Source organism: Petromyzon marinus, chromosome 10 (genome assembly GCF_048934315.1).
Source record: "Petromyzon marinus isolate PM22_M1 ecotype Great Lakes invasive population chromosome 10, UKy_Petmar_22M1.pri1.0, whole genome shotgun sequence".
Taxonomy (NCBI): domain Eukaryota; kingdom Metazoa; phylum Chordata; class Hyperoartia; order Petromyzontiformes; family Petromyzontidae; genus Petromyzon; species Petromyzon marinus.
Window position 1 is genome coordinate 18,316,210 of NC_133676.1, and position 21,990 is coordinate 18,338,199.

Consider the following 21,990-nt stretch of genomic DNA (forward strand, 5'->3'; position numbering starts at 1 on the left):
GTATACTGAACCAATATACACACCTCTGCAGTCACACACATATACCCATGTGCATATATGCTTATATAATACGTCTATTTAAATGAAGTGTACTTTGTGTGAATGTGTTCGTATTGTGTTATTTCAGCGGTGGCCACATAATGCTGGCCGATGGTTCAGATCTGGGTTATGTTGAGGATGGCACGCCCTGTGGACCGGATGTCATCTGCCTGGACCACAAGTGCCAACCGCTTCAGGCCCTCAACCTGTCCGGCTGTCCCTCCGTCATCCAGGGCACCGCGTGCTCAGGACACGGGGTAACAGCAACTTGTGCAGACCTATTCTACCGCTCGTTCTTTTGTTCGAGGGCCCCCTCTCGATAACCTCATCCACTAATGAGGCAAGGAAGGAGGACATTTTATTTGTAATGGAGGGTCTTTCCCTGCAGCACTGTTAGACGTTAGTTTGGTCACCATTTGTTCTAAAGGCGGTGTGGATAAAGATCCCATGGATGCCAGGGGGCCGGGGTGTTTTGTATTGTTGTGAGATGCGACACTGGTCAGTGATGTGCAGTTTGACACTTCACACCTCCAATGAGACCGCCCAAAAACTAAAGGAAACAAAAGGAAAAGAGAGATGCCGAGGAGGAGGGGAAGGCTTAAGTTTCTTTAAGGCATAGGCCGTAGGAAAGAATAAGTGTTGCATTATGTGCATGCTGCATTCTGGTGTTGACCGAGTGATAGCTGAGCTCTGAGGAGGGTCAGAGACAGCTATTCATGAATGTGTGTCTGCAGAGGTACTCATCGGCTTAGTCTAGCACATCACCTTGACGGAGCGGGCAGCCCAAGGCCCCACTGCATGACCATCAGAGGCGGCAGGGCTTACGGCACCACCTGCCTGGAGTGTCCATGCTGCAAACGCCTTCAGATTTCGTTGCGGATGATTGTGGGGATTACAGATTTCTAATCGTAGATTTAAAAATGTTCCTTTTTTCTTCACCTGTCCACGCAATAAATATACTTCTTTACACAACGTGTTCAAATCTGTCGATTTGTTACTTCACTTTGATGAGCATTCACTTTGTAATGACAGTGTGTATTATGCCAAAAGAAAGCGTGAGGAATTTACATAAAATCCGTTTATAATTTGTATAATGTGCAATTAATTTGCAAGTGTGGTTCTTTGCTTAATTTTCAATTGTGCAAGATGTGCCTGTGCCTGCTTGCTGATTGCCCGCGTGTGTGCTTTTGCTGCCACAGGTCTGCAGCAACGAGGCGCGGTGCGTGTGTGAGCGGCACTGGGTCGGGAACGACTGCAGCATCTACAGCCCCATCCCAGAGGTGGTGCCCACCAAGGGGTCCGAGGGCCCTTCCCGGGGTTCGTATCTCTCTTCGCCGTACACGCAGCCTGCGGCACACACAGCATGCCATGCAGCTCTAGATGCAAACAAGTGTCGTTACAATAACACGTCGTGTTGTACGTCTACTAAACCAGGAACATAAGGGGCGGTGACATAGTGGTGGCGCAACTGCCGTCCGTTGCAGATGTTTATGGTTCGTACCTGGTAGGCCACCCTGGTTAATACCGCGGGTGAATGTGCTGCAGTAAAAGCCCTACGTGCCGTCTGCGTCAGAGAGGGTGTTAAAGATCCCGAGACGTTTTTCAAAAGGAGTAGGTCATTGTGTGTTGTCACGACGGTCCAATTGTGAAAATGACACCGCAAATGACTCTGCTGGGACTGCACACAGCAACATCACCCCTACTGTGGCACTACTGCAGGATGTGTCTGTGAAACACAGCACCTTCGCTAAAAGATCCACGTGGATTTTCAACGTGCTAAACTATCATTAATTATTTTTAATGTTGCACCAATATGATAAACCTGGCGAATTCTACCTCAGCCATAGTTCAGTCATTTAATGTGTGACAGTTCCCAGTTGCAGGTAAGTACATGTCCAAGGGGTCATAATGGCTTGCTGAGTGTTTATAATGCATACATTTAAGGATTAATTGAAGTAAATGTTTCAAATAATTATATAGTAGGATGACATTTCCCCACATTGCCAAGTACTACTGCAGTTTATTCAAGGCATTTCTTGATGAAATTGTAATGTAAGTAGTAATCATGTAAAATCTGAATCAAACATTGACATGAAAAGACTGTGCAGGCTATTTTCTTCTTTCCACAATGGCACGCAGCCCAGTGTGTTCATGGTTTTGGTAGTTAAAGAGAATTCCTATCAGCTGGAGGAGGCGAACAAGCAGTTTTATCATTGGACAAATTATAAAAAAAACTGCTAGATGTGTTTCTTGGGTCATTCCAATATATTGATACATAAACAGTGAATAGTTTCAATAGAGCTAAAGAGATATAGACAAATGTAGGACTTAGACTGAATGTGTGAGTGTATCCTAAACCACACACCCACTGAAGTCACGGTGACATAAAAAATAACGCTTGTTCCAAAGGTTCTCGCTAAACCACAGTGTTCGTATAAAGGTGTAGTTATTGGATAGCCACTGTGTTCTTGCATTGCACCAGGCTGCAGTCATGTCCTGCGTTGAATTTACTGAGGAGGGAGACGTCTCTGATTATCTGGGGTTCGTTTGCAGGAATTGAGTCCTCCAGGTCCATTGCCTAGATCCCTTCTTTGTTACAAAGAGCTCGTTATCTTCACGTCTCTGCTCGCTGTGAACTCTCAATAGACGCTCGCCTCTCTCGTTCATTACTCCAATGCCAAATGTAACAGTCATCCTCTTGTGCTCGCCGTTATCTGCCGTTGTGTTGAAGTCCCTCACTGTGATCCCATCATTGGTTTTGCCCTCATATGAATGTGGTTTAGTTTCGTCACATTTTGTTGACGTCTTTACCTTCACGGCTTGTTGTTGGAGCACAGCGAACCGGCCAGGTGCCTCGGCGGTCGAGCGATCGCCTCCCAATAGGAAGGTCGCGAGTTCAAATCCTGGCTGAGAGTTTTAAGTCAGCCCATCATCCCTCTGGGGTCAATAAAATTAGTACAAATATATAGGGAAGTCAACAATGGTTTCCCCATGGATTTCCTTGCTGCTGCCATAGGAATGCGAATATTCCTCCACAGGCTGCGGGCACCCCTCATGCTGAAGTTGAGCAGGAATCACTTTGGAAATTTTCACTTGTAGAGAATCATAGTGTTCACTGTGATTTGCTTTCTAAAGTTTCTTTAAGACTGGCTGTGGAGTGTTCAATTTGGCAAACTTGACCAGTCTCTTCACCAGTCTCTTGACCAGTCTGTATGAAATGTTTACATGTCAGAAGAATTATCTTACCCAGAAAAGAAACAATGTACAAGGTGATGCCACTCATACAGAGCTCAACTACATATAAAGTACTTCCTGTACTTAAATTTCTTCATTTAATTGTTTATTTCCATTCTAACTTGTGCGACTGCTTAATTCATTTTCGCACGTTTAATGTATTTGAGTGTTGCTGCTTTGCGCCCGAATCTTTTAATTTTGCGCGCCTAAAAGCCACTTCTCGTCCTGATTTGAAAAGCCCCAAGTGAGGAAACCAAGCAGCCATCTGCGATAAACTGAGAGTCCCATCCTTGCAACCGCATTTTCATTTACGAGTTTAAAACTAAATATATTCTTGCCTGATGCTGGGATCGCACTACAGCAATACGATAACCTTGAAGTTGTCCAAGCCATGTTTAGATGGGAATCGTTGTCTGTGCTTTGCGCACGGTGATGGAGCGGTGGCGCGGTGGTTTGCTCACTGCGCTCTGAACTGGCGACGTGAGATCAGTTCCTGAGCAGCCAGTGGTTTCTGAACTTGTCCTGGATACCCCGTTCACCAACCCGCACTGACCAGCGTGGTGAAGTATGGTCAAATAACCCCAATGTCCAATCCGGCTTGTGGAGGTCGTTGTCCAATGGTGGATTGACGCAGGACAATATGCAGCTTTCCGTGTATGTGTGTGACGGCTGTGTGTAGCTCTATATACAGGAACCGTAGAGCTCCGTGCACACATGACTAGGGTGTAACCACTTGACCAAGTTGAGAGTCACACACGAGGGGATGTGTACAACAGTACTGATCTTACCTTTTAAAAACACACATAGCTTTAGAATAGTCTTATTTTATCTATTTTCTTTATGCCTGTCTGCAGTACTATTTATCGACACACTTGTGAATTTGAGACGCCCATCCACAGGTGATGCGGTGGGTTTGAGTTGTCCGTGCTGATTGATGAAACGAAGAGGCTACTTTGATGACTAACATAATCACTCGCATTCTTGTTGGGAATATAATTAACAAAATACACAAGCAGACATTATGCCACCTCCACATATCTATCCCTTCACGTAAAAAAGAATTAAGTGTGGCGGGACTACTGTGCAGCCGCACTGTGCAGTAATGGGGGGAGCCCGGAGTCCGAGATTTCCACCTGGATGGCTTCCCTGCCCACGCAAACCGTGTTCGTGATGCGAGATGCATAGGTACCCATGTCTAGCAGAGAGGGTCATTGCCTTTAAAATATCTGGCAATTCACGAGCATTGGTTCAAGCAAGCCTGACCCAGCTGATAAGAGACTGAATGTCAAGACAGGTCAAACATTATTTTGCATTGAACCAATACTGCTGAAATTATGCTCGGCCAAAGGGCCGTGTGGCTACTGATGGGATGTGGAGGGACCGAATTGTCTTCGCGTTCATTTATTTACCACACGCATAGGGCCGACTGTGCCCCAGTGGTCTCACTGGTGGTGCATTTGAATGCATTGACGAGATAAACTTTTTTTCACTTAAACAGAGATTCAAACTCATGTTGTCCCAGTGTCGGGCACACACACCATAGGCACGTATCACCGGAGCACGTGCTGCTTTGGAGTTTGCTTGCATCTTCCTTGACATGTATCGTGTTAAACTCGGCCTCACAAATAGCAGCACAGTGCCAAGATAGTACTGTCTACAGGCATCAGTTTCTGCTGGGCACACTTTAACTGAAGCCGCTAATTAATTATTTTCCTCTTTTCAGTTAAATTAATTCTGCAACTTGGATGATAAATTTCATTTAAAGCTTGGGTACCGCCATCTTGAATCTGAGAGGGTTTTGCTGCGGGTGTTTTCCCTGCTTGAGGTGGCTACGCTGCGGTGCCCGTCCATTCCTCCTCGCCCCTAACACCTCCTTCACCTGCACCTCACGCTGCAATATTAACAGCTCGAGCTATTGTGTGACCAGTCTAATGTTGCCACCCTTCCCACCGACCAAATTCGAACACATTTCCCAGTCAGCTTAGGTATTTCAAAACCGTGCAGTATACTGCAGTAGACTTCATCACAATACCGGTACCAATTCCGGCCACCCGAACACATATGCCAATTCCTGGACAGTACGTGTTAAATCTGGATAGGTGGTAACCCTCGCCCTGCTAAGATGCCCCACTTTATGGAGCTCATTCCATTTGGCAAGCAGTCTGCATGGAGGACTGCAACCTGCTCCAGAAAATGTGGGCTGTAAAAAGTGACACATTCTGAAGCACGTGTAAACGAATCACGGAGTTGTTAAATCTCATTTTAACTGAAACCGCAGAAGGTGTTTAATCCTGTGCAACTTTTCCAAATAAATGGATTGTCAGACAGATGTAAGCACGAACAATGCTACATTAAAGATTATTATCATCAAGGCTGATGGGTCAAGACGCCAAAAGTATCCTTGAGATGTAGTGATAGAGGTACATATATTATTGGTGTTCATCAGTACTGAATCACAGGAGAGATTATATCGGAGCTCGTCTGAACTTGATTTTATGAGTGCAATTACAATTGTGGTGTTATATTTGACGTAATAAATTGTGTTGCTTTGCCCCCTCCCCCCATCCCTTTGGACAGTGAGCCAGGCCACTAACAAGCTTATAGGGGCAGTGGCAGGAACCATTCTGGCGCTGGGAGTGATATTTGGAGGAACTGGGTGGGGACTAGAGTAAGCATTTCCCATCAGTGGCACCCAGTGAACTCTGCTGAGTTTCATTCTTCCAGTTCGTTTTCTTTCAATTTATCGCAGAAAGGTGGAAACAACATTACACCGTTTTATTTACACGTGACGGTTCTTGTTCTTCAGCTTGTTGTCCCTGTGTGTTTCAGCTTTGTGAGTCCCATGTCGTTGCCAGACGCCAGAGTTGTGCCCTGTGCCTTTGTCCCGTGTGCAGTGGTGCTGTTGGTGCTGTGATCTAATGTGTGCTCGTGATCCTTGCTGTCCTCTCGCCCTTGCATGCCTTCTCACTCTTTCTCTTCTGGGCGATTGTGGGGCATCACAATAGAAGTGGAGCAATATGCCTACGAGTGCCTACGAATGCAAAACTTTCACATTTCTTTCGGCATACGGCACCTAAAACACATTGTCACCTTGAGTTCAGAGTTCCAGGCCTCCCTGGATACTGTTACAAGCAAGAGTCCTTGAGTTATCACTGTTACATTATGTGTCTCTGTGGGTTTGTTAACATTTGGTTTCATACAGTTGCAGTTAAAAGGGCGATTTTGGTGGTCTATTCTCCTGTCTTCCCAATTTTAAGACGCAAATAACCGCAGTTTAATTTCGACGTGCGTCCAGGAACGGGCTGGACGCAGCGTGTCACCGGTACGTGTGGCTAAGGGGTTGCGCTCTTGTGTTATCCCTGTGCTGTGCGTAGCGTGTTTGGTGTGTCATCCCGATGTCGCCCCTCCCCTCCGCTCCCCTCCGCTCCCCTCCTGTCGCAGGTCCTAGTGCTGCCAATATCATTATAGGCTCCATCGCTGGTGCCATCCTGGTGGGGGCGGTTGTCCTGGGGGGGACAGGATGGGGCTTTAAGTAAGCACTGTGGCATGCTTCCTTTGACTTGCCTGCACTTTTCCTTACTAGCCTGGCTTTCCCTAGCACTGCTTTGCTGCTGCACTACACTCCGGGACGCGCGGAGGCAGACGCAAAACCGAGCACACGCACCGCACATGCATGCAGCAAATGCACGGCCATAGACGTATGGTGCGTGCCGCCCGCTTACACGCGTCACTCAGCCAGTGTACATACCACCAAGCAGCCGGTAAAATATCTACGCTATTTATTTACAAGACATATCGACGCGAATATATTACACGTATACATTCTAAAGGACACAATACGTGCAATATACACGCATCCTTATCGCGTACGTTTGTCTGCAGATGCGCTCAACTGTTGCCGTCTAAGGCCTGCACCCACACGGCAGACTCGCGCATTAAATACACGCCGCTGCCGCCTTTGCAAAACGCATCCCTTCTCGAGAGCAGCGTCAAACGAACGTGCGCAGAGAGATTCGTCGCTCGTTCCGTTGGCACGCACGCATCAGCCATGCGTCTAGTGGGGACTCGGGAGCAAAACGACGACGCTGCTTCTGAGCAGAAGTGTTGGGGAAACAATGTTTCTGCTGTCATGTTGCCACGTGCTATTGTTTGTGTATGCACGGTGTAACAACGAACTGTGTGGTGGCTAACAGCTGCCAATGCGAGGTGATGTGGTGACTGGGCTTCATGAAGACTTTAAAACCTCTCCAAGCCAGACACGGTGAAGCTGGTATTTGGGGTATGCCAGGAAAGCTGGCCAAAAAATATTTTTAGTTGTATTTAAATTTACATGCCGGAGGATACGGTATTCTGTGATGACTAAGGTCACGGAGGAGACCAACGCAAGGGGCGAGCACGCCCTGCTTGGCCCAACCCTCTCACCTCTCATTTATTTTGCCATTTCCAAACTGTAAATATTGTTCGTTAAATAGAATATTGTCTTGCGGTATGTTTATTTAGTAAATCTATGTAAATAAAATTTCACGCTGTATAAAATTTTATCCAATATTTTTGTATATTGCTTTTATTTTTTTTATACATGTAATACATTTTAGAGATAAATTACTGGAAAACACGTCAGACGTTACTATTGTAAATACCGTACAGTAGTTACCTTTAAATTATTTTTTTATTATTATTTTTCAATTGTAAATATGTAAATAATTTATAGTGATTGCTTAATAATGTTTAAGAGTTATGTACTTGTACATTCAAATGCATACCTTGGTAATTATTCAAATATTTGGTCTATGCCAGATATCTCCATCACTAGAAATGCTCTCCCCGAGTCAGTCGGTCTTTGAGAGGTTTTACTGTATGAGCAGCTGTCTTGAGGATTCCTTGAATTAGGACGACCTTCACGAGTAAGGTCACTCGTGGTATCAGCACGTTTAAACCTGATGTCGCAATTCCTAGATTAGTTTTTTTTTATAGTAGCAGATAGTAGGCACTACCATATGCGTTATTGGGATTTTTGAGAAAAGATCTGTTGGAGTAAATACAAAGCCCTTTGCACCGATTATAAACGCGACAAGGGAGAGCAGAAACCTGAGACGACCGCCTAGACACAGACACGTGATTTGAGATAATACTCAAGGGACGGAGAGTGTTGGCTGTGATTTGTAAGGACGGTTCTGGAAATTCTACCACCATCAGCATTAGTGCTGCCCTATAACTGGCTTGACTTTTATGACTGACACCAAATGTTCGGGGCACAGATAAATAGATTTGTTTTAGCTCATGTATAATTGGAAAAAAAACTTCCAACATTGATCTTTTGTAAAACAAATAATTTCACAGAATTTGTCAGTGCACAACATAAAATGCCGTCTCCACAAAATATAGACTAATGTCTGAAAGGTTAGTTGGTATTGTTTGGTTATAAGGCAATGGATCTGATGATGGTGGTAAAGATCTTTGTAAGATTTGTGTACAGGCTGCACTTTCAGTCTGATGGAGAAACCAGGCTTTGGTGCTCAGCCGAATGAAACGACTACTTTCTGTGCATGTTTTTGTTAATAGTAAAAAATAAAAGCACATTTCTTAATTTGTAAAATAATAATGGGTCGTGCAATGAACTGTGGACATAAGTACATCCTTTGTGCAAAAGCAGTCACAAGATAAATATTTCAATGGCACCAATTATTTTTGGTTTCCAAAGGAAATTTTTAACTTGATGGAATAAAACAATGCCACATCAAATTATCGCGGCAAACTCTTCTTTGTAACAATTGTTCCAATAAGTGAAAGGCCTCGATCTGTTTTAAAACAAAGCACCTTCAGACAGAATTAGCTCTTGCTCCTTTACAAGGAGATGGCACCAATAGTTAACGTTGGAAGTTTCTTCTTCAGTGTTAAAAAAACAAACATCCCCCTTTGTTGACACTTTCTGTTGGAAAATAACATTAGCGAGCACTATACAATTGTTACCCATCGTATCGTCGCCCAATTTTGCACTTGAATAAATAAAATTTATATTCAAAGGGGACATTACATTGCACCTCCCTCCTGCTGAGTAATGCTGATGAACTACAAAATACTCAAGCATATGTGACCTGTGTTCTTGGTTCTTTCGGTAAAGTCACGTAGAAGGGAAACAATAAAATAATGAAAATATAAAACAATAAAATTCTCACGACGTTTCGACTGCAACACAAGCAATCATCATCAGGTGTGAAAACCACGCCTTGTTGTGGGTTTCACACCTGATGATGATTGCTTGTGTTGCAGTCGAAACGTAGTGAGAATTTTGTTTTATATTTTTTTATTTTATTGTTTCCCTTCTACGTGACTTTACCGAAAGAACCAAGAATATGAATCCCTGCAGTCACGAAAGCTTTAAATCAAAAATCATATGTGACCTGATTCATGAAACGTTATATCGACCATCTAAGCCCACTTGTCGCATATTGTTTTTGATGGTTCAGTTTTGTTGTCATTGGCAAAATGGCTTTCTGCCACTTGTAGAATGCACACACCATACTCGCATTGGACACACCAGAGTGGTCCAAAGTGGTTGGGGCTCGGAAGGCCACAGTCAAGCCCGCCACTCGGGAGGCTCCCACCCAGGTTGAGTCGCTAGCGGTGAACCACCGCTCTGTTGGACCCCCACACGACATTTCTACTGCCCCTCCCCCCGATCTGAGAGGAGCTGGTGCCAGGCCTGCGCTTTGCAATTCACGGAGCAATGTTTCTGCTTGCGGAATCGTGCAATAGATGGTGCCACTACAGCCGTATGATTATCAATAGGATGAGGAGGTTGTGAAGGGGGGAAATCTGTGGTGCATGGAGGGGGCTGGGTAACATTCACGGCTGAGGGGTGGGGAAAAAACCTCACTCATGGAACGGTCACAGAATACAGTGGGACTATGTCCATTTTTAAAACGGGCTATTTTTAAAATTCAAAATTATGATTTTATTTTTACAAAAAACACAATTGAAATAACAAATGAAACCTATTTTTAAAACTTATAGTTATTTTGTTAGTTTTTTATTTTAGTCAATTAAGATATAATACTTTGAAAAAAAATCTAAAAATGCGTGCCTCTTTTGCATAGGGTTTCTCAACGCGTGCACACGCATATGTGCACGTACTGTGTGTGTGTAGACAACTCTCGCTATGGGCGTGGATGTTGATGTCATAATGCGGTGACATCATTACCTTGCGCTGACCGCTAACCTGGGTTTGTGACGTGTAACTTGAGAGTGATGCATGTTGCAGAAAGTTTCTTCTGGCAGATTATATGTAAAGTTACATTCTGCTTATTCGAAAAATGGGCATGTCGTGTGTTTGATATGCATAGGCACATACAAGAGGAGAAATCCCTTATTTACGCATATAGCCATGACGAAAAATCTCATTTATACACAACACATTGCCATTTTACCAATTTCTGATCGAGAATTAAAATAAAATAACATTAAATAAAAATGTGTTTCACTAAAGTAGTTTAAGTAAAAGCCCAAGTTTTCAACTCAATCCTGAACACATACAGTTATTTTATCTCATCGTGCTAAGCTTTTTCAAGACAAGTAGGCGTCATTTCCAGCAGCGCTGTAGTGCATTGTTTATGTAGCTTTGCAATCCAGGCGCTCGCTACTGCCAGACAGGTGAAGCCGCGGTTATAGGGGCACCCTTGCACCGCTCTTGCATGCATTGCATGATGTCGCACTCCCACAGGCTACATGCATAACCATTGTTTTGCCTATGCCTTGAGTAGCAAGAGGAAATGTTTTATGTACCCAGAGGGCAGGCCTAACTTTACGGGTAAACCCGGTTTTTCTATGGTGTGAACACGCCATCGTTAAATATAAATTGTGGAGCGGTGGGTAGCATGGAATTTTGCCAGTGCTGTACTCTGCCACGCGTTCCGACTGGGCATGTCTGTGATTGTAAGTAGAATCAGTGGCAGATACCCCGCAGTATAAGGCATTCATAGATGCTCACACGACCCTCATTCCTTTGCCATCTCTCCACTATTAGCTGCTTCTATGCCTTAACACTTGTAAAACTGCACGGTGTCAATTAGGCAACTTACCAGGCAGCAAGAGCGAGGTTACGGTCCATATCCATGTCATGATGATAATCTACAAATGTATTTTTGTAGTCTGGTAATAACCACTTGAGAAAGTTCAACTCCTAAGCTCGACGGTGGCACAGAGGGCAAGATGCTCGCTAGTCGGTGGCACCTCCCGCGGACCGGTGCCCGTGTCCGCGCCGCTCCGCACTGTCTGCTGTTTGATTTCCCTCGCCGCTGCTGCCGCCGCTGTCCGCTGCCTGCTGCCGCCGCTGCCCGCTGCCTGTCTGTCCGCACCACGCCCGCCGTGGGGCGCCGCCGTCAGCGGCCACAGCCTCGGCGCCTCGAGCCCGCACGGCACAGAGATCCCCGTGGCGTTCATTCACGGTTGACCCATCTGTGTAATAGATTTTGTAAAATGGATATTTGATGTCTAAATGCAGCACCTACATTTGTACTTTTTACGTATGTGAACGACTGATATCATGCAGATAATTTTAAATGCCTTCTGTAATACTTGTACCTATTGCAAACACATAATAAAATGTTCTTAAAAGTGTTTTGACATTGCAAATAAATATTTACATACCAAACACAAGCAATGACGTATATGTGCATGCGGCTGAGCTGTAGCGCGCGTTCGCCGCTTGTGGCAGAGGTTCGCGGTTCGGCCACAGCGGCCGCCCTGGTTAATACGGCGGCTGTGGGTGTGTTGACCTTAAACGGTGACGTGCCGTCCGTTTCATAGTGGACGTTTAAGATCCCACGATGTTACTTGAAAACGAGTCTGCCAAATTTGAGAATACTGTAACTCACAATTATCTAAAGGAGAAACTCCACGTGACAGCATCGCCCCGTATCCACATTGTAAAGTTGACCCCCGCTGTGAAACTGCAGCAGGTTATCGTCTGTGAAATAATTGTGCCTTCGTTAGAGCCTCGCACTATAAGATTGGCACATATACCAAATGTGCAAATGATTGCTAAGCTATAGCAGGGGTTATGTGGGAAGACCATGAACAGCTTCCTGTCCGTGGCCCATGCTTCCCACAGCGTGCTTCCCTTGTGCCCATTGCACACACGCCGAGGTTGTGACAATTCCGCACAACCAATAAACACTGCAAAATATTGTTTGGGTGGTAAGGCTATAATGTTAATGGTGAAGTCTACGTATGGAATTGTATGCACTTAAGTTGTGTACGCCTGTCTCTAACATTACCAAAGAAGTTATTTGTTGGCAACCGTTATGCAGGTGTAGACAACCGATGAACCAATGTGACAAGTGTACCACAGGAAGACAATAATAACGTGTAGCAACTGTGGGGTGCATCACATTTACAGTGTACTTAGCGCATCACTACTCCGGCCGCTTCTGTTGCATTGGCTGGAATGGTGCAGCCACATTCACTAACGCGCACCAAGGAGCTTGGAGCGCGCTGCCACTGTTTTGCTGTCCATGTGCACGTGAATCGAGCGGCAGCTGGAGAGCTCGGGGAATGGCAGCAAGCAGAGCCTGACAGCCCCTGCTTGAGGAATGCCCCCTCCCCTGCGTGACGGACTTGGCTGCAGCCCACGGGACCATGGTCCCTGTGTGGCCGGGAGCCCATCTAGTCCCTGCTTGCTGAATGCCCCACATCCAGCCCATGGGGAGAATGAGCTGACTTTTCTCTTCATACCGTCCGTCCGATGTTCTACCTAGATGTCCCTCCTCCATAAGTGTTTCCTTCTTTTTGTGAATCGAGCCATGCATACAGCTAAGAGCAGTATATGTTGTGGTGCATGTCCGCATACAGCTAAGAGCAGTGTGACCCTGATTGGTTGGCACCTTGAAGCAGCATTGTCTGGACAGCATGTGGTACTCAGCTTGTGGCAGTCGGCATGAACGTTGGGGCTTGCCCTGCAGCATGCATCACATATGTACCTGTGCAGCTGTATCCATGGCACAATAACTTGACATTTTATATCAACCCCGCTTTTATTCGACAGTTAGGGCCATGACATCAAATACCTTCTAAATGAATGTGTACTAAAATGTAAGTTATAAGTTAAAGCCAAGTGCTATAATGGTGATTTGAAAAGTAATATCCCGATGTTTAATCTTATGTTTCGGAAGTACTAATTTTTTAAATGACGAAATATCGTTTGAACCAGTTCTCCTGGCCTTAACTGCAGCCCTTTTTCAGTGTGCATGTGGGAATGCACATTGGGACCGGTGAACGTATAAGTTGTTCAGGTAAATCCATCACCTGTAATTCTAACTCTAATCTTCTCTCTCCCTGCCTGCGTCGGGAAGGAATATCCGCAAGAGAAGGTATGATGCTGAGCAGCAGTAGAGTGCAGCCATGCACTGCACTCTGCATCACATTCGGCAGTTCATTTCACGAGGGCCCTCACAGTGGGTCCGTACTGTACGTAGCTCCAGTTCCCTGTGCAATTCAAAATATGCTTAATTGCAAGTAATATACACGTTTTTATATCTCATTCCAGTACCTGTCAATAGTAATAGTGGAACTCAACATGATGTGCCTGGTATTCAAGTAAGCAGGCTTTAAAGCACTTACAAATTTCCAGACATGTTTAGTTTGTAAAACATGGATTTTGGTATTCCACTTTAACATGCAACAACAACGCCTCTTATTTATAATGACAGGGATCATCAAATGTTTTGTATTCTCAAAAGGAATGGCTTTTTACCTTCACTTGAGATGGCTGCTCTAATATTTTATTTGCTCATGTCAGTTATTTTCTTACACATTGCTAGTTGCCTGTTTGTAGACACGGGAGTTGCGCTGTTGCAGCGATGCGTTTCACAACCCTACCAACATCTGAGACCGCCCTGCTAAAGGTTACACGAGGCATAAAAAACGCCATCTTAACTGGAATACTAGCTTGTACCAAAAAGTGTCATTATGTTTTAGCAATGTTAAAGTGCTTGTGGTCCATCACCTGTCATTTTTAAGCTACTCACATGATGAGCTCTCAGCTTTGTTCATTCAAACACTGATGAACGGTGTAACGTTGCCAAATAGAAAGGCATGTCGCATAGCAGCCATGAGCTAATGGCAATGCCTTGCCACACCGCCACTTATTTACCGCCATCGTGGAGGGAGGGTGCACACTCACTACGGCTTTTGGTGACGGCAGGCACCACCAAGTGATGATTAAAAGGGGCCTCGCACCCGGCACACAATGCCAGGCACGCTGGCATCGTTGTGGCATTTCAAATATTTCCTAAGCAAAATTTAGAAACCGTACATTTAATTATAAATAATGCATTTGTTTGACCTTAAGATGAAAATTATTCATGTTTTTGCCATCTGAGAACAGAATCATATATGATATATTCCAGATATTAGTATGGATATGTTGATTTTCTGCCATGTGATATAAGTTGGTTAGCTGGACGTAAGTGCAACAACCAAATTTATAACCATTACTCTGTTTTCATTGCCACACATGTATTTTTTTGATTGTCAATTACTAATTAAATCTGTAAATCATTAGGAAAACTCATCATAATAAAATTATAGTGCAGGCTAGAAAACCACAAGTTTCAAACAGCACAATTTTTTTTTAAAAGCACACATCTATTGTGAATTATGCAGTATATCTTTAAGGAGTGCATTGTGCTAGTATTTTGATGGTGACCTAAGAGCAGAGGACCACAGTTAACCTCTTCATAAAATTCTGGTGGATTTTTGCGCAAAGGCTGTGCTATATTTTTACATTTGTCTTGGTGTTTAAAACTTATGCCAATCACTGATTGACACTTTGTAGATGTATCATGGGACCTCCTTTGCCAGTACCAAAATATGCGAATAGGTTTTCCCCTTTTTTTCTGGCAACAAAACAGGTGTTAAGTTGTTAAAACACCAAACTGAAACCTTTCACGAGGAATCGTGTCTGCATTAACCACAATACTTGTGGTCAGAATGCAAACAAAAACAATACTCTGATAATATATACATTGTCTTTGCAACTGATTGGTCCACACCAGAGACAGCTTCCTTGTGAGCCTCGTCTAACGCCTTTTGGCGTCCTCTGGTCGAACACCGTTTGAGACTAGGCTCAAAAGAAAGCTGTCTCTGGTGTGGACCAATCAGTTTCAAAGACAATGCATATTCTGACCACAAGTATTGTAGTTAATGCAGACATGATTCCTTGTAAAAGGTTTCAGTTTGGTATTTTAACATCTTAACACCTATTCTTGGTTCTTTCGGTAAAGTCACGTAGAAGCTTTGCGGATTGTGTAGTCGGAGTAACCATTAGCCTTAAGAGCTTGGTGTACGTGCTTGAGTTCACTGGCTACGTGTTCCTGGTCGGATATGCATTGGGCTCTATGGTGCAGAGTCTTGATGATGGAATTCTTCTGGGATGGATGGTGGTGGGCATCCGGTTTCAGGAAAGCATCCATATGGGTAGCTTTCCTGTAGACAGAGTGGCTCATTGAACCATCAGGTCTCTTTTTTATTAAAGCTATCACTCCAACCATGAAGAAGGACCCTCTTGAGGAGCCTTTCAAAACCATCACTCTACCCTACATTGCGGGGATCACAAAAAAAGATCTCCGAAATCTTGAATAAACACAAGATCCAGGTCCGATTCAACACATTACATAAAATCCGTGATCTGGTTCCGTCTGTAAAAGATGTGATTCCGGACATACAGTACCCTGGCGTCTACAAACTAAGTTGCCTCTGTGGTAGTAGTTACATTGGAGAAACCAAACGACATGTCTAGGACCGCATTCGTGAACACAAAGCAGACCTAAAACACGGTAGGACCAACACCTCGGCCGTGGCAGATCACTGTTATAATTCAGTAGGCTCACATGACATTGACTTCTCCAAGACAGAGGTTCTTTGCAAGCCATCTGGCTACCATGAGAGATTCGTTCATGAGGCTATCCACATATACAAACACAGAGACAATTTCAACCGAGAAGATGGATTCTAGCTTATCAATCATTGGAAGGATTTGATAAACCATTTCGGGTCTTAATTGATTGTTCACGCTTACGGTGGCTTTCAGACCGCATCCATTATTTTCGTCTCCCTCCTCTTTTCCGAACATAGATGGACTCGTCCATCTGAATAACTGCCAAATCGCTCTCCGTGGTGCTAACATTAAATAAACCGCCACTTTTTTCAAATTTTCTTGCTGTGGTTTTCACGCCATATGATGATTGCTTGTGTTGCAGTCGAAACGTCGTGAGAATTGTATTGTTTTATATATTTTATTGTTTCCCTTCTACGTGACTTTACCAAAAGAACCAAGAATATGAATCCCTGCAGTCACGAAAGCTTTAAATCAAAACCTGTTTTGTTGCCAGAAAAATGGGGAAAACCTATTCTCACTTTGTAGATGTTCGATATAAATGAACATCACATCCCGATATCGGCCAATGAATGCCAGCTGCACTGATCAGTGTTGTTGTCATTTTTAGTCTGTGTCAGAAGATTTGTTTTCTGCACTCATTCTGAGTTTGACCCCAGATGAGATGGCTCATGGAAGAGCTCCAAACCAGCACCGATATTTATCTTTTTCACCAAACCTGTCTGGCATGACGTTGCTCAACCCTAAACAGCCGCACTCCATTAGAGCATATATATGTGTTGAATTAAGTTGCTTTGCGTTTGTAAATATTTGGCCTGGGAACAAAATATTTTCTCTAACATTCATCCTTGCTTCATGCTGCTTATTCTTTGGTTTTCCTACCATGAAACTAATGTTCTCTTTGTGCAATCACTTTAATGTGTTAACATTCGTTTGCATTTGCCATCAAATGTCTTCTCTGGTATATGCTTGAATTAGCTGGATATATTTGTAGCTTATCATCACATCTTTGCTCTTTATGATTTATTATAAATGTAGGGAAATCGGACATTAACACGTTGGCATTTGATTTTCGTAAACACCGCATGAGTATTTGTGATAGATATTCAATAATTCAGATTTGTATTTCTGCTCATCCATTTAAATAATTTTATTTTGATCCAACATTCTCAACCATGACTCCCATGAATCTGAAATGTAGGGGAAGAAAGGCCATTTGATCATATAATATAATGCTCAGCATATTAAGCAAATCAACACGCAGTCCAGCCAAGAAACCCACACTTAACCTATATGCGAGATTACACATTAAAGTAGGGGCTACATTTTCCCAATCCTAGCCAGCTGGCGCAAAACTTACAGTAAACTAAACACATGGCTGAGAAAACGTTTGTGTTCGATACAAAAGCCACGTAAAGCATCCGTCCAGTATTTAAATGTGCAAACATTCACAAAACTGCGATGAGGCTGGGCGAGGGCTTTTGTGTAGCCGTGACTCGGCGGCGTGGGGGCAGCGAGCAGCTGTGGGGCTCACCGAGCTGCAGCGCGGCTCTCCTCCTCCTGCTGCTGCCCCAATGGGGCTCGCCATGCAGTTATTACACAGAGCTACATTTTTTTGCACTACTTGTGAAACAAGTAGTTTAAGTTTTGCGAATCTGTATTTTTTTGCTATCAAAAATATAAAAACAGAGAGATGTATATACACTAAGTACAGTAGTTTTGAGGGTGGACTGTTCAGAAAGAAAATCAATATTTGATAACATTCTATCGTATCACAAAGGTGGTGAAGTGTTGACAATTCGCAGTTTGTGATTATCAAGGTCAGCATGTCAGGGCATCTTTAATACTGGAATCCAAAGCTACATTTCTGTGAAACTGTGAAACAGTCATACTGCCAGCGATTTCAAAATCGTAGATCTCTGTCCAATTCAAATCACACCACCGTGTCACATTAACGTGCCTGTGTACAAAATTGTTCATGTTTAAATGCGCGATGCATGCACAAATGTTAAGTGATGCATGGATGCATATATAGCGATATAAATCTATTAACACATGCCATTACAAACGTACAATATCCATTCTAAGAGGCACACATTTTCAACAGTGAGTGATTGAACTAAGAGGAAACCCTTGAGAGGAGGACGCAGGCGGGCTGCTATTTGCCAAGACGCTGCCGAGAGGGGAAAGGTCACGAGCAGCAGCAGCAGCCGCCGCGTCGCGTGCCTGGCAGCAGGGACCGTTGTAGGCCTCGCTGTCGTAACTCAAACTGCCATTTGTACATTACTCCTAGAACACGTTTCATTGTACATTTAATGCCACTTTAAAAATAGAAATGTTCATACGCGGAGGAAGATAAATGCTGAAGTCACTTTAAATTTGGTTATTTGGCAACGCATATTGGTAAATGATTGCGTTCCGCGCCTAGCGTATCAACCGTGTAACCAAGTGGAAACTGGCTGCCAGTTGTAGGTTATGCTGCCAAGCTGCATTCTTTAGGCCGTTCGCCTCCTAGTCACCAGGAGAAGGTAAAGTGACTTCCTGTGTCCGAGGTAGGCCATGCTGCTGGCCACAACACACTGCCATGCAGTGTGACTGGAAGTGATATAATAATTCACTTTAAAAATGCAAGTCGCTTTCAATTAAAATAATGGGTATTTAATCATGGGTCTTGTTGTAGTATCGATTATTTGTCACATTTAACATATCCTATTTAGTTAAAAATTGTATTCAATGTCACAGTTTAACACGAAGGCTTTCGCGACCAATATCATCCATAATACAGTTTTTTTGGGGGGTTAAATCGCATAAATATAAATGTGTCGTTAAACCCACCACCACCCGACACAATCGGTGTGTTGGAGAACAAATCTGCAAATGTTTTGGATTTGCAAATCCACAAATGTTGTGGATTTGCTCTCCAACACACCGGTGTGCTGTACTAGTAATGAATTGGCATGTTCTGTTTACGTGACAAACCTTACTAATTGGCTGTGTCGGGTGGTGGCAGGTTTAACGACACATTTATCCATAATAGAGGTTTTTTTGGGTTATGTTTACGTGATCTAACCCAAAAAAAACTATTATTGATTCAATGTCACAGTTAAGAAACTGTAATGACAGCCTAAAATAATGTTGACATTTGCACATTTCACAATAATAATACAGTAGATATGTCTGTATCATGTCTCCAGACTTATTTAATGTCCCATGTTGCATGGGAATTAAAATTAGGTGCAATGATGTGAGCGTGATAAGGGGTGCAGTGGCACGCTAAAGTTGAGGGAGAAGACAGCGATTGGGGCCCAAGTTGCGTAGACGGGGGGTGGAGGGGGTCCTTAAGGGGCTTGCCCCAGTTTTTCAAAATCTGGGGGGTTTCTTCTCCCAACCAGTGTTCTGTAGGCTTGTGGTCGTTCTTAGAACCACGGCACCGCCTCTGTTTTCGTGATCGGAAACTCAGTGCGATATTACGTACCCCACAATATGAACACGTAGCAAAAAGGTTTTGCAATATAGTATTTGGTTAGCCCTATATATACATATTTAAATGTAACATTTTGTTATCAATTCATCGTTTTTCGTGTGTGTGTTGTTTGTAAAACGTCGGCCAATGAAGACAAGTGTACAGTACACGGAGAAGCGTGTGGTTCCTGAGCCACGTCACTAGGTCTCAAACGATGACATTCAGGGTGTTAAGTTGACTGCCTTTAAACAATTACATATTTTTGAGTATTAGTTTAAAAAAATCATACTACATGGAGACGACTCTACAAACCAGCAAAGTTGATTTCCAAAGTCTATATTTACAAAGAGATGTAAACATAGAAAAATATGGTGTTTTATAAAGTGTCTTTGTGAGCAGCAACAGCCCTACTGTGGCCTTCTCCCCGTCCCTTGCCCTGAGCTGGCTGCAGGCAGCGGCCTCCCACAAACCGCTGCTGCTCCCCTTCCAACGCAGGCTGCCCACGTTCACAGCATGCTGCCCCTGCTTCCCTCTATCCACACCGAGATTGACTATTTTGAGACCTGTTTCGACGTGTACTGTCTCTCATTACAGCTCAGACCATTGTTACAGCTCAGCCCATTGTTACCGCACGCCGGCAAATTGATGCTCAGTGTAACAAATCACTTTACCAATACTTGACAATTTTACTGCAATTGTAGAAAAGCTTGACTGTATGCAGTTTCAGATTCTTATACATTGATTGTGCACTGATTGAGTTCTCAAGACTGATTACGATGTGAAGATTGACTATTTTGAGATTTTTTGCGATTGTAAATGCCAATAATATTTAACTACCCCAAATTCCAGGATACGAGACGTTTACCTACAAGGCTAGCGAGTCAACAAGCGCCGCTAACGTGAGCAGTCTTCTGTGCACTCGCAGACCAAAATAGTCAATCTCTTGTCCCGCTGTACCTACTACATGCTTCTGTCTGTTTAATCACAACATGTGCATGACAATAAATTTTATTTGTTTAAATCACAACACAAGCGCTCTTTCCTCTTTATGATAATCACGTGTGTTTACTTGAAAGGCTTGTGATTCAATATTTAATGTAAAACTCGAAGTGAAACGGTGCCTCCAATCTCAAACAAGCATTAGGGCAGCACTCATCTCTGGGCATTGCCATCATCCAGTGATGGAAACTCCACATTTTCATGGTGGGGGCCAGCCTATCCATAGGTTGACCACTGTTGGCTTGCCACGACATGGTACTCATTGGGCTTGTACTGACTCAAAACCAACATTTTAACAACCTTGGATTGAGTTAAGCACTCCTACAAAAATGCCATACACCCATGTAATTCAAAGCTATAACAGAATATATAGAAATGTGCTTTGAGGGTGCATGCTTTAAAAGGACGATATCTCATTATAAATTGTAACAACAATAATACACAGCTGTTTGTTAACCCACATTTTGGATGAAGGCCTTCCCATGCCGTGTCGGTTCTCTGGGTTGTTTGACGATACTTCGCCAAGTTGGTCAGTGTAGTTTGGAAAAGGAGGGACGAGGAAGAGTTTAGATACCACTCAACAATGATTTTGGCCATGGCTGGAAATCAAACTCGGATCACTGTTCAAAGAGCGATTTGCTAACCACTGCCCCACTACTCCCCCAAATTATAATCGCAATACCCAATATTGAATCCAAGCCTCTGCTGGAATCCTTCAAACTTATTTTCAAAGTGTGGTTTGCATCCTTACAGTAGGTATTTGTCCTCCTCGCATACACAATCAGTGCTGGAGCTTTGTAATGTAGTGAAATCATACCTTATGCTACATGTTGCAATATGTATGATATGCAATCGTCTTTTCATACAACACACTCATCCGCAATGTTCCACATAATCTCAAAAATCATCATCATTTTATAAGTGCATCCAAATTCATCGTTCATTTTCTTCATCGAGTTGAACCTAAACTCAGCTTTATCATCTTTACTTGAATTTAAAAATCCCTTTGATTTGCTTTTATACAATGCTTGATTTTAAAGATAAAGTACAAGGGGAAATCCCCTATCTAAAAATATTTGCAAGATTAAAGACCTTACTGAAGCTGCAGGCCATAGACAATGTACGTAAACAATTTACGGGCATGGAATGTATTCAGAGCCAGTGGTAGAAATGTATTCAGAAGCAAAATATAAATATATTCAGAAGATTAGATGTAGGCGATGCGTACTGAAGCAGTCCTTGTTATGCCACAATCCATCTCACTCCTGCCAATAGCCTTATTCCATCACTCCATCTCCACGTCGGTCGTCCTCTTGGATGCATTCTCTCTCCTCAATGTGCAGCATGAGCACTCCGCGGCATG

The 21,990-nt window shown here is 43.5% G+C and overlaps 1 protein-coding gene across 10 annotated transcripts in view; it reads left to right on the forward strand.

Annotated features, from left to right (window-relative positions):
• LOC116940781 (disintegrin and metalloproteinase domain-containing protein 11) overlaps nucleotides 1–21,990 on the forward strand; it is a 124,270-nt gene that overhangs the window by 81,784 nt on the left and 20,496 nt on the right. For 4 of the 10 annotated variants that reach the window (XM_032950971.2, XM_032950969.2, XM_032950973.2 and 1 more), the window contains exons 23-26: nucleotides 128–296; nucleotides 1,239–1,356; nucleotides 6,715–6,805; nucleotides 13,623–13,640. In XM_032950971.2, the coding sequence (XP_032806862.2) occupies nucleotides 128–296; nucleotides 1,239–1,356; nucleotides 6,715–6,805; nucleotides 13,623–13,640 (396 nt within the window). Of the gene's footprint in view, nucleotides 1–127; nucleotides 297–1,238; nucleotides 1,357–5,850; nucleotides 5,942–6,714; nucleotides 6,806–13,622; nucleotides 13,641–18,272; nucleotides 20,661–21,990 lie in introns of those variants that run through there. The other 6 variants (XM_032950975.2, XM_032950977.2, XM_032950974.2 and 3 more) reach the window with 6 other exon arrangements.